Raw genomic sequence first — 13,507 nt, 5'->3', positions numbered from 1 at the left:
CGGCGTCGGGCAGGGACAAATCGATTACCTTTGTGACCGAGATGATGGTGAGGACATCGCCCTTGCTGAACGGGAGGTCCTGATCCGCTGTGCCGTGGAAGTTGTACTTGGCAATGCATTCCGTACCAGAAGGCCAGACGGCCTGTTGGGGGAAGAGGGCAGGCGTCACTTCCGAGCCTGTTTTGCATCATCATGTGCGGGAAAGGAGCCAGGGCCCACACGGGGCAGAGGGAAGCGAGAGCAGAGAGCCACGGGGGTACGGGGGTTCAGGGCATGTCTGGGACTCGGGAGATCCAGGTTGCTGCTCGGCCATGGAGCCCCCGGGCAAGCCACAGACCGAGCCCGGCGTACCTCGCAGGGCTGTTGTTGAGGGGATAAGGCTGAGAGCGGAAGGAGAATGCTGCGAGCTGGTTCGAGTGCTTATTACGATGACGGGTGGGAAGCACAGGGAGACGCATTTGCTTTCTCTCTAGATGGGGCATGGCTCTCTTGCAGCAGCGGCCCCTCTTAGAAGAGGCACCCCTGCTTCCTTCTCAAGAGGGGATCCCTCTCCGAGCGGCCAATGCCATCGGGGGCCGTGTGCAGAAGCACTTGCATTTAAAATAGGGAGGTGCACTCCCTATTCCATGGTGCACTCCCTATTCCATGGCCCACGGTTCCAAGCCCCTCTCCGTGGGTTTAAGGCACTCAGGCAAAGGGCAGGATTATTCCCACAACGGGGCACAGGGCTGTGCTAAACTGGGGCACCTGGTGGGGGTCTGATGCGCCCCAAGACTTTTCAAGGAGCCACGGAAGCTGTGCCCTCCACCTGTTCCTGGGCTCCCACCCCCACAATCCCGGCTCATCAGCACCGCTGGCCGGCCCCGATGGGAGCTGTAACCAAAATCCGCCAGGTGGGCTCCTTCCCACCTGGCTGGCTGGCTGCCACTTTGTGTAAGGTGTGGCAGAAGGGCAGGCGGCGAACGAGAGCTCTGCAGGGTGCTCAGGACGGGCGCAGCTTGGCAAGGCTAAGTCTACTTAACCATAAATCCAGGATGTCGTGCAGGCGTCAGAGCCCCTCCACCACAGGAGGCCCCCCTCTTTGCACGGCTCTTGAATGAAGCCCTGCAAGCGAAGGATGTCCCAGGCATGTGCTGATCATCCATTCGGCCCCCTGTCCAAGCTCGAACAGGCAGTGGCAAAACTCTCGACGTCGCTGCCCCCCATGTGCCGGCCAAGCTCTGAATTAAGTACTGTTTTCAGAATGAGCATTTCTGCTTTGACAAGAAAACCACAGCGATCTGTGGTCCTTTGAGAAAATGCAAACATGGGCCTCTGGGGTGGAGCTCCCTCGTTGCCACGCCGCGAACCAGCCCTGACCTGAATCGACACCCAGTTTGGGCCGGCCAAACGCTGCTGCGGCTTGCAGACCTGCCTCTTGGCGACACCCCTCCACCTCACGTGGAGACGAGAGGGGCAATCCCACGGAAAGAAGCCCTCTGAGCCCAGGTGACCCGTCCCCTCTGCCAGGCAGAGCCTTTCTGAGCCCTCCAGCCAAAAAGGGACTGGCCCCGTCAAATTCTCCCTCATCCATCGATTGGAAAGGGCTGTCCTTGAAGCAAGGCATGCCTGCAAACAAAGCGTGTATTTGGCCACCGAGCTCTGACCTTGCAGCCTGAGTGCCCATGTTTTTGACTGCAACCCCCATCAGCCCCAGCCAGCATAGCCACCTGTCAGCGATAACAGGGGCTGAAGCCCAGAACATCCAGAAGGCCCTGAGCAGCCTTTCTGCAAAATAGTGAAAGCCGTTTTTAAATTCAGAGAGGGAGGGAGGGAGGAAATGCAGTGGAATATTTTCCCCCAGCTCCCAGGCTCAGCCCTTACCTGGACTCCTGACATTTTCTCAGGAGGTTCCGGGGACTGGATCTCACAAGAAGGACACGTCACTTGGTACCATGAGACCTAGATGAGAAAGAAGGAGGTTGAGGTCAGGGTCTGCCTCTTGCGTTCACGTGTGCTCTCTGCTCTCGCCCAAGAGAAGCGCTTCAGCAGCCTGGGAACACTAGGAGAGTGCTGTGGGTTTTTAAAAGCATCCTTTAATCTGTTTCCTCTCTCACTGTGCAGGGCCACATGCTTTCTCTGCACTTAGACGGAGAATGCCAATCTCACTGTTCCTCGCTCCCCACCACCCGCCACCGTCTGGGTGCCAATCGCAAGGATGCATCAGATTTTTAATCCGGGGTTTGGAAGGGAACGGAGAGGGAAAATGTCATGATCTCGACTTTTCTTTTCAAATCCTCAGCGCCATTCTTGGGCAGACATGGTTGCCAACTTACCCACCAGCCCCCAGCTCAGAAATGTGTCTGTGGTGTAAAGAAGTGTGCCTTACAGTCCAGACACTGAAACAGTATCATAAACTGTCAAACCATTATTGTTGTTCATATGGGTTGATTTTCTAACCCCCTAAGAAATTAGGCAAGGAAAATGCTTCTCCACTGACACCCTGTGGTGTGGACCAGCGCACTTATACAGATTGGTTTTGTTCGGGGGCCCAAAGACAGCCTCCAATGGACAGATCAACAGGTCCTGGGATGTATTGTATTCTCTGGTGCATTTTGGTTTCCCAAATGAAAAGGAAACTGGAAAGAGAGGGTGCAGTTTGCACGGGAAAACTGTTGCAGATTTATATCTGGACAGATTCTGCAGTGGAGAACACACTGGGGCTCCGTATCCCTGGTTAGATGAGTCAGCAACCGTCTCTCTTCCATGGGCAGTGGAAGAGGCTTCCCACCGCCCTCGTGGCTCAGGCAGGACATCCCAGGAGAACGACTTTTGCTGACCCACCTTCCATCAGCCACGTCACTCTCGGGGCAGCAGAACCCCCAAGTCCCAGCTCTGTCGTTCATCCCAAATAAAAGAGAAGCAGTCAGAGCGTCACGCTCTCAAACTTCCTCCGACATATGCTTGATTTTGCAACGTTCAGTGTGGCTGATGGATGGGCATCTTCGGGAAACGCTGAGGATCCATTAGAGCCACATTGATCGCAAGGGGAAAGCTGGCCGAGATGACGGTTCCCGAAGGAGGCGCGGCCGGCCGCTGGCTGCATCCCCAAGGAGCCGCGCAAGGCTTCCGTTGGCAGCGAGCCGTAGCTTTCGCTAAACGGCACCGGCGGGGTGAATGTGAATCGTGTTGATTTGCTCCTGCAGAGGCAGGAAGTCAACAAACTGGGAGCCAAGCAAGATTGCTTCTTGCTCTGCGTCTGCCCTGCCCCTGCTCCGGAAAGGGGAGACCGGCGGGGGGCCGGGGGGGGAGCAGGGCTTTTTGACCTGTGTGCAGACACACCTCCTGGGAGAGTCCAAAAGCACAAGGTCATGCAGCCTTTTGTGAAGAAACAGGATTTAATCCAAGGCCAGCCACCCCAAAATACTTCGAATTATAACTGCTCCCCACAATACACTAGGGGCGTTCACACAACTGTTCCAGCCCATCGTGCTTTATTTAACCCTCGGTGGGCTGCCATACTTGTTGGCTTCCCTTTAGAACATTCACCCTTTAGTGGGGAGGGCCTCATGGGTAGCCGCATCATCTAATCGCAGGCAGCAGCAACGGGGGTGGAGGGTTAGACAACCCTCGGTTCACCCACGGTCTGCTGTACCACCCCTGCTGCCCAGGCTTAGACGTCACGGCAAGGCACAGCAACACTCCACTGGGGTGGCTGAAGGATCCAAACCGTTGCCACACACAGCACAAGCCACGGCGGCCACCAGAGGCTGCAGCGGTGGTGTGAACCAGGCAACTGTCACCAAAGAACCGCAGCTATCGTAGCCCCCGCAGCGCAGGGGAGGGAGGGAACAGAGCCCTCAGGACGCCCCGGGCAGGACCGGGCCCTTTCCTCCACTCGCACCGACTCGGCGTCCACGCAGGATGGGGGACACGACCGTCCCTCCTCGGCCACAGGGGCCCTTCCAGACATTTTGCACTGTGAGAGCTCCAGTCACGCCCGAGCACTGGCTGGGGCTGATGGGAGCTGTAGTCCAAAGCACCGCCCGCCCTGCCCGCCCTCGCCCATCCTTTTCCGAGTGAACGCGGCGGCATTCTTCCTTTGAAGTTGCTCACAGCACCTGCAGTGATACAAACTGAAGGGCTTTTTAAAAATTAATGCAGCGCGCCATCGTTTCCGCAGCCCTTTAAGCGCCTCAAGCCGAGCAATCAAATCACGGGTCATTCACTTCTATTTTTAGTCAACTCTTTTTTTCTTCTTCTTTTGAGTTAATTCTTTCCACTTTGACACCTGTGCACTGAGGTGCATCAAATCCGGTTCACCTCTCCTCTGACTTTGGGCAATTCTCCCCAGAACGATCAATTAAGGCCGGTCTTGCTTCGATGGGTTTGTAACGGAACTGTCTCTACACGCACGTCCCTCCGTCATATCATTTAATGGCCTCAGTATCTTACTGCTCTCGCAGCTTCGAATGCATCTCCTTAAAGCCATTCATCTCCTACAGAAGTTTCTTCAGATATATGTTTATGGCACTGCTTATATTATTAGGCATGCAATCAATCCTTTTCTTTGTATACAATTGTGATGCACATCAAAGCACATGGATATTTTATGGGTCTTGCTAGTTCTTGGATGTGTGCGCTGGACGGGATGCTGAGGGGCGCATCGAATGCCTCTCCATGCACGAACAACACGAGCGCAAAACGGCACTGGGCAAACGGGCCGTGGTTTTCCACTTCTGCGTTTGGACTCCTCTCTCTCGCAGAACTCCTGGAGAAGCACAGCCAGGCCATTTGCTTCCCTGGTCAGATCCTGCCTGATGAAGAGCTCTCGTCTGCGCAAAAGCAAGTGCCCCTCCAGGCTGCGGAGGGAGGGGCAACGAGGTGGTGGCGCATGGGAACGAGAGGCGCTCACTGTGACGGTCTCTGACTGTTCCCCCGAAGAGAGGCCAAAAGTCTGAGCAGCTGTGCCGGTCCATTTCAAGCCCGTTCCAGCATCTTTGCCTCCACTGGGAGCAGGTTCCTCATAAAGACCGGGGTCTTCATTCCGGCCGAAGGCCAATCCACACCCGAATTCCTCGCTTTGCTCCGAGGAGCGAGATATTACTGCTGGGAAAAATCATTTCCCTCCGTGGCTACTGTGAGCACTGCAGTTAAATTCAGAGGGAGTGGGGAATTTGGGGGTGGCTGATGGCATTGGTGTCCCTGTGTTTAAAAATGTGCCAGCGCTGCATCCCCACCAGAGGACTGTGCGGGGGGGGGGGGGTCCGACAGAGGAAGACGTTCCTCCCTGCCTGCCTGCCATTTGCTCCACCATGGGCGGCCCGAGTTTTCGTTGGGTGAGCCCGGCAAGGCGCATGGCCCAACGCCAGCCTCAGCTCCCTCGAGCCCCCCACCTTCCCCGTCCTCCTCCCACATTCCCGCTCTCTGGCTCGTCCCTGCATTCTCTATATTTAGTGGCGTGCCCTGCCAGCCTCTCACAGGGAAGCCCCCAGTCGCAGCCGCTGCTATTAATAGGAAGCTGGCGCTCCGAAGCATCTGCTTTGACAGGTGCGTGGCACAAGCCCCGTGTGGGCAAGCGGCCGAGCCCAGAGGCAGGCTGGCAAGGATGCCCGGGATGCCGTCCTTACGGGACACAGACGGGGAGGGTGGCAGGAGAGGGGAAGCGAGGAGGGCTCTCCGCTCGGGCTGCTTCGACAGCTGGGCGCAGAGGCTGCCAGATGTTAGGAGAGGAGCCTGCCCTTCCCGAAGGATCAGCCTGTCCCGGGGCCTTCGAGCCACCCACCGCCCCCGGTTCACTTTTACCCTGCTTGCCACGGATGTGCCCCACGGCCACGCTCGTGCAAAGCACTCCACTTGATAGATCACCAAAAGAGCCCCGCCAGATCGTGCTGCAACGCAAAATGCTCCCGCTCTGGGTTTCTGCCAGCCAGCCAGGCCTTCTTCTAGGATATTCCATTCCATTCCCCGTCCCTCTTGCTTTCCTCAAGCCAACGTTCCGCAGCTCATGAGCATACACTGCCCTCATTAGGCGTTTTGGGGGCTCCTCCAGGAGGGTTTCCCGCACTAAATATGCCTGCAGACCTTGGAATTTCCCAAAGCATGATGCTGTCTTCCTCTTGCGCTTGAATGACGCCACCCTGGCTACCAAAAACAGCACATGGCGTTTGTGATCAGCACACTGAGAAAGTGGAAGCCAGGCTGAATAACGGCCTTGACAATGAATCGGCGCGCTAAAGTGAACACTGAACTACCAAAGCAAGCTTTGTTAGATGTCCATCCAAAGGCACTTGGTCTTCAAAACCAGAGGTCTTCGAAAGCCGTCTATGGCTGGAAAGAGGGGAGTCTGTAAGATTTCCCAAAAGCACCCGTTTTCACTAACTGTGGTGCCACTACGAAGAATCAACCAAAGAGGATTGGCCAGAAAGCAGTGCCTTGAAAGCTCATCATAAAGGCCAGGTAAGTTGGGAAAAGCCGAGAACCTGGCCTTCTTCAGCTGTTTTTGGAAAAACCTGTCCACCTCCCATTTAGCTATAAATACCTATTGCTCTATATTCGTGACACTGAGGAGAGAATTTAGCATTAAGAACAGCTTTATAAAAAGCAAGCAAGCAAAGTAATACATTTCTATCTGCCTGCTGCAGTTTTTTGATGGCTTGCGAATACATAACCTATTTCAACCGGATTTTTTTAAACTGTTGCATGTAAGTGGCTTGGAAGGAGCTTCGCATGTAGGAAAGCTGGGAGCAGAGGCCATGCTGGCTTTAAAATGAGAGACTGGAAACGGACTGGCAAGCAGAGTAATGGCCATAGCACCGAACTCCATGGCTGAAAATACGAACTTGGCAACTTGCAATACTAGCCTCTAATAAAGGAGAGTATTCTGCTTCCAGCTCCTCTCTGGTTCAGAGCTGCATCCAAGGCTAACAACAGTTCTCAACCATCCCACATTTTAATTCACAGCCCTTCTCCTAACCTGGCTGCTGCGACAGGTAGCTGTTTTTTCTTACCTCCTTCCATGCAGAGGAGCTGTTGCTAAAACAGCAACCCGGTGCCAGGTGCCCTGGGAAATGCGCTTCTCCCAGACTGCCTCGCCAGGTGCCCTGGGCAGCACCATTTCCCAGGGCGCTCAGCACATACATTATTGCCGCAGCTGCGACCCACACGTAGGGAGGAAGGGATCGCGACATGACTCCTGCACGTAAGTTAAACGGGGATGGGAGTAAACCTGCCACTGCTGGGAGACGCTCCCCATGTGGCATGGGGGGCAGTGGGATCTGGACCCCATGGTTGCTCCCAATAATAATACCATGGAAAGTGCACCGTTTGCTGAGCTTTTTTCAAACTTCATAGAAGAAAAAATAGCTCCGACGAGTCCATTTCTGCATCAGTCCCAGGACAAAAAGGGGGATCGGCTCATTCCTACTTTGCAAGAGGACAAAACTTTTGTGCAGAACCTGAAATGCTTTATTGCAGAAGCCAGGAGGAAGCAGAGATTCAAGCCACGAGAGCAACCCTCCTTTGTCCTTTCCTCCCTATAGTTTGTGGGGGGGGGGGGAGTGGCAGAACGATTCAAGCTACGCAGTTTGTACAAACACGCACCATCAGTGTGAGTTTCAGTGTTCACCTTGCCCCTACGGAATGCGGAGAATAGGCGGTAACACCTGCATTGCACAGTTCTAAGCAAAATGCCGCCTCCTGGAAGAGAAACTTCTTCTGACTTGGAGGAGATGCAATGGCAGAATACCAGAAGGGTGACATGAGTTGGTCAGGGGCTTTTAAAGGGCAGCGCTATCAGACAATGAAAGCTGCAAACTTGCGGGGGGGGGGGGTTGTTTCAAAAATTCTGCAGGTTGCTTAAGCCACAAGGCCGTGAGAAAGATGCTGAGCAAGAAATCGCCAAGATAGCTAATTGCTTGCAAACTCTAAAAACGAAATCCGAGTATTTTAGAGATACCTGTAAAACACCCTGAAGGAGCGTCAACAAATTTTTGGGTAGCTTAAGCAAAGCTCGGAGTGCTACACGCAATTAAGAAATGCATCCCAGAGAGACGGAGATAGCACTTTTCCTGTAAGAACTGTCAGCATCTCAACTGGCTTGATGCGCTGCTGTGGCACAGCACTTAACAAAATGAGTTGTGGGTCAGGAAATCCCTCGCTTGGAACTCACTTTGGCCCTAGTGCAGTTGCTGGTAAGTTTCTGTCAGACCCCACATCTGCAACTCACAGGGCAATAATACAGGTAGTATTATTGTACAGGTAATACTATTATTATTATTATTATTATTATTATTATTATTATTATTGTTATTATTATTATTATTACAGGTATAATACAATAATACTTAGGCTGTTCTAAGGTCAGTGTTTTAAGCCCAGATGCCTGGCCCTGATTGAAGGACACTTAGGGGAAAAGTGGACCACTTGTGTTAATGATGATACATAGTTGATTGAGTAAACAAGCAAAAGAAACCTTTCCCAGGGGCTGTTCTCATTCTCTGAAAAACCCAGGGGACGCCCAAGGGCAAGTGAAATATCCATGCCATGGGCAAATTATTTAGACCTCTCACCAAGGATGTTCTAATTCTCTCTCCCTCTCTCAGAGGCTGTCAAAATTCTGAGCCACACAGACTCTGAGCCTCTTTTCCCATGAATGAAGGGAAGGAGGAAGCTGCTCTAGGAAGGGAAGAGTTTCGTTCTCACAGCAAAAGCAGCTCTTATCTATGGAACGGCAAAGGCGGCATCCAGACCTCTGTGCTCCGCTCACTCAGCTGAAGGCTGCAAAGCTTTGGCATGGCTCCAAGAAGCTATCCCAGCTTCGGGATACTGGGAATGTTCACTACATTATCTGTCGAACCTTTCCTTGCTGTTCCTCTCATAGAGCCTGGACAATAGAGATTGCGACAAGTCAACAGATGTGAAAGGTTCGGGATACTCAGAAGCATCACTTGACGTAGTAAAGCACCCAGGGCTCTCCAATCTATTTGGAAGGGGGCTTGTCTGTTTATCTATTCCACCTACTTCTTTGGCTCCCTGTGTGCTGTTTTACTGTTTCACACTTTTAATCAGTACTAGAAACCTGTTGCCAGCTGCCTTGGGGTGCATTTGAGCAAGACAGCAGAGTATGAATGAGTAAACATAACATTATTTATTATCATCATCATGTTCTCACCCATCTTTTTAAAATTGGTATTTTAAATTTTTATCAAGCTCTTCCTTCAAGGAGCTTGTGAAGTATCCTCACAATAAGCTCATGGGGTACTTTATTTATTATATTTATAGCCTGCCTTTTATCCTACAATGAACTCAAGGCAACTCATATGATCCTCTTCCCCCTGTCCATCTTATCATCGCAACAGCCCTGCGAGGTAGGCTCATCTAAGAACGAAGTCACCCACTGAGCTTCATGGCCAAGCTGGGGCCATGAAGATATCTCAGTGCCTAGTCCAAAGTGCTAACCACTACCCCTCACTGCCTCTCAGTTTCCTCTCTCTAGAAACCCTCTAGAGAGTTTTCTCCCTCTCCCATGCACAATTTATTAATTAAAATCTAACCAATTCTACAGGAAGCATTCCATTAACTGCCTAATTTCTCCCACCCCTCTTCATTACAGCATTCCAATTTACAAGATACATCAACTGAAGAATGTTTCTTGTCATGCCAATAATTAACAAATAAATTCTGGATTTGAAGAAAGATGCTAAACTGTAGTTTGCCTCCTTATGCAGTCCATTAATTTTGCACTAACTCCTCTTCACATAAGCCAACAGAAGCTAAGTCTTGGTGATCTCCCAGCTGTTTTGCAGATTGTCCCACACTAAAAGGCCAAATTCCCCTCTGGAAACTGCCAGTAAAACTTCAGGCTAAAAATGGTGGCATTTTTCGGTATTTTCACCCACCTCTTTTGCCTGTGCCAAGAGCGGCTCCAACACAGAATCTGGCCCTTGGGTGGAATGGCTTCAGAACCCCCAACACAAATCGTGGCTTTCTTTTCCAAGTGCCACCCAAGCAACAGTTTTCCACAGTAACCATGTACAAGAGCATTACGGACCAAGTGCAGATTCATGCAGTCTCCTAGTCCTCATGGCTGGGGAGAGACGGCAGCTCAACAACACGCATCTCTTCCGGATGCGGGAAGCCCCAGCCTCAGTCCCGGGCCAAGCTGGCTAAAAAGGGATGGGAAAGCCCTCTGCCCGAGACTCCGGCAGTTGGCGCAGTCCGTTTTGGACTGGATGGCGCACCGGCCAAACCAGACATGGGGCAAATGTTTTGCCCACCTTCTCGACTGAGATCGATCCGCTTCCTACACCATCATTCTGCCCGGAAAAAATGGCACTCAAGCAGGCTTACAACCATAAATAAAACATCATAAAGCCATCAAGCGCAATTAAAATTACAACAGAAGAGCCCAGGAGACTCGTTTACATGCCAAAAGCGCGCCTGAGGAGAAAGGCCAGCAGAGACTTTGCATTCCTCACCAGGGACTAGTCACCAAGATGGCCTTTTTGCACCATGACCAAGCATGCCCCAGAAGACCGCATCTCAAAGCGAGCCTCACCCGAACGCCCTCCCACAGCCATTCTCCTAAAGGGGTCCGGAGGCCTTTGAGAGGCCCGCTTCTGCCCAGATCGCTGACCTCAGAGGCGGGCTTGGTGGTGCCACAGAACAAGGCCTGCTTGGGGGTGGCTCCCTGGCAGGACAGGAAAGGAGCTGTGGAGCAAACTGGGCCGCGTTGATTCAGGGCTGCTCAGGCGGGGAGGCAGCCTCCCCACCCGGGCAGGAGACCCACAAGGGGGCAGCATGCAGGAGGAGGCGGCGGCATCCCGGCTGCGGCTCCGGGCAGAGCAGGTGCCTTGCGCTCAGGAGTTCCCAGCTTCGAACCTGGACAACGCCTCCGGCAACCCCGGAAGCCTCCACGCGGGCCTCGCGGTGCCCCCGGGCGGCGTGGGGTGGATGAGGACGGCTGCGTCATATGTTCCAAGGCTGCCGGATGTGGCAGCTGGAATCCAGGCCATGCCCCGTCGGGGCTCCGAACAAGACGCACTTTGTCCGCGCTGCCTTGCGCCGTGTGTTGGCAGGAATCGTCCAACAAGGGCCCCTCTTACTGGAGCCGGACTGTTTCACGGGCGGCGGGGGAGGTGGCGTGGGCAGCAAGCAGGGCCAGGACACAAGCCGGGCATGTCCCGGAGCTGGGCTCCGCGCGGGCAGTCCTTGCTCAGGGAGGCGACGGGCAGCCAGCGAAGCCCCCGTTTGCCGGCTCTCTCCCAGGAGCAGCTCAATGCAGCTCCTCAGAGGAAGGAACTCCGGCGTGCCGCCTGCCCTTTTCTCTAGCGTGCTCCAACCAGCAAGGGCCGGGCAGCGCTGGCTGGGGCGGTCGAGCAAGAAGCAGAAGGTGTGCCCCTCTTTCCGCCGCTTCACCGGTAGCTCACGCTCTCCCCTTCCGCCCAGCAATCAGTCGGTGGCTTCTGGGAAGTTTCTTCCCCATTTTAAAAATCTGGATTTCCTTCCCCGAAGGCTTACGCGCAGTTACCAGCGGTTACGCTAAAATCAGCTGCTGTTCTGGATGTTTGGACCCTGCCCATTTCCCTGGGTCTTGCCCGAGAGTTTCCCTGAAATGGATTGAGAGATGCTCCCTCCCATTCACTGCACAACCAGTGCAGATTCAGGTCTAACAGCCGTGAGACAACAGCTAAAGTCACGGATGGAAGAAACTCCTGTTTGTTCTTCAGACTAGACTCAGAACCCATTTCGTTGTACGGTAAATTGTCCAGCAATCTTAACACGGCATTCTTGGGCTGGAATGGGCTCACTAAGGTCATCCAGCTCAGCCCTCTGGGCAAAGCAGGAAACCCAGAGCGTTTCCCGATACTGTGGTGGAGTGGTTAAAAGTGTAGGACCAGGACTCAGGAGATCTGGGTTCGAGTCCCCACTCAGCCATGGAGCCCACTGGGTGATTTGGGGCCAGGCACAGACTCTCAGCCCAGCCTACCTTGCAGGGTTGTTGTCGTGAGGATAAGATTGAGAGCAGAATGACAGAAGCCACCTTGAGTCCCTCAGTGGGTAAAAAGGCGGGGTATAAATATGATGGAGGGAGGGATGGATAGCTGCCCATCCAATATATGAAAATCTCAGACCATGAGAGCTCTCACCGCCTGCAGCCTCTGGCTAATTAGCTGCCACATGGTATGAATTTTACCCTCAAGAACTTTCCATATTGGTCAACCAAAAGATACCCTCTTGTATTTTGAGCGCTTTGGATCTAGTAGATCATGCCGTACGTTTTCTCCTCCCCTGCCTTAGATTACAACGACCTTCGGGGGAAGGAGATACAGAATGCAAAAGCCTGGAAGACGCGTGACGGAAGCGCCATCGCCATAAACCTTCAAACCTTCTCTTGCGTTTTTGTTGTGAACAGTCCAGAGAGTTTCTGCTTCATAAATAGACACATTTTCACAGTAGGCAAGATCTGAGCACGATGGGAGCTGCCCAGCAGGGGGAAGACAAAATGAACACCATAAACGGACGCATATCTTGCAAAAAAAAAAGGCACCCGGGAATGCACGTTCTTCTCAGTCAAAAATGAGACGCAGAAAAGATACTGCCGGCCTGCGGCAGCCCCAGCGAGCGACAGGAAGGAAGGCAAAGAGCAGAAAGATAAGCATGTGCTGCCACCGGGGAGAGAGGAAGCACAACCGACCGAGCAAAACACAGGCCACAAAGCCGGGGCAGCCTGGGCCGCTTTGGAGCGTGGCTGCATTGGTGCCACGGACTCGGGGAGCCTGGTTCCGGGTGCAGGATCAGTCTGTGATTTCAGCAGCCTGTGTTCGCTTTTTAAAAAAGGCAAGACACACTCCCAGAGCCCGATTCCCACTAACCACCCCTGTGCATGCGTCTAACCCTCAGTCAGTGGCAGATGCCCTGCAGATGCTTCGGACTACATTACCCATAATCCCGAACAAATGTCCATGTCTGCTAGGGTATGTGGAGGAGTCCTCTGAAACAGCTGGAGAATCCAGGTGGCCACTCCTGCCCAAAACACACCAGTATCCGCTCCGGCCACTGGGTCCTTCCATCCCCGGTTCCAGTGCCCAGCAAAGCTGAGTTCAGTCCAGATCAACCAACCCGCTCCTTTTCTCCTTCACTTCTCTGATTTACATAAAAGAGCACCAGTGGATTCAACAAATGGCAAACTGGCCACGTCATCTGGTTCCGAGTGAATGGATTTGTGCTCTCTCGAGGCTTGCTTTACAGACGTGGGAATGCAAGGTGGGAATGCAAGGCTCCTCGGGAGCAGAAGGCGACGCGCTGCCGGACCGGCCCCATCCCCACGACTCTGGACTAAAGGCTTCATTCTGTCACAGCCCAGGCAGAAGGGCTGCGCGTCAGCTCCGTGCTCCCCAAAAGAGCGAATGAACGGGCCCCACGCCGGCTCCTCTCTGCCGCAGCACCCCAGGCTTCTGCGCATTCCCCGCACCACATGGACCCAATTCCCAATCGCGCCTCTCGGGAACCCAGCAAACAGCGCAGT

The 13,507-nt window shown here is 53.5% G+C and overlaps 1 protein-coding gene across 1 annotated transcript in view; it reads right to left on the bottom strand.

Annotated features, from left to right (window-relative positions):
* CSK (C-terminal Src kinase) overlaps positions 1-13,507 on the bottom strand; it is a 63,373-nt gene that overhangs the window by 16,238 nt on the left and 33,628 nt on the right. Inside the window, exons 2-3 of the mRNA XM_044450514.1 lie at positions 1,864-1,941; positions 29-142 (exon numbers count right to left, since the gene is read on the bottom strand). Of these exons, the coding sequence (XP_044306449.1) occupies positions 29-142; positions 1,864-1,878 (129 nt within the window). The 5' untranslated portion in view covers positions 1,879-1,941. The remainder of the gene's footprint in view (positions 1-28; positions 143-1,863; positions 1,942-13,507) is intronic.

This window comes from Varanus komodoensis, unplaced genomic scaffold (assembly GCF_004798865.1).
Source record: "Varanus komodoensis strain SLA01 unplaced genomic scaffold, ASM479886v1 scaffold67, whole genome shotgun sequence".
Lineage (NCBI taxonomy): Eukaryota > Metazoa > Chordata > Lepidosauria > Squamata > Varanidae > Varanus > Varanus komodoensis.
The sequence above is the reverse complement of the archived record's forward strand: the minus strand, read 5'-3'. Positions and strand labels throughout refer to the sequence as shown.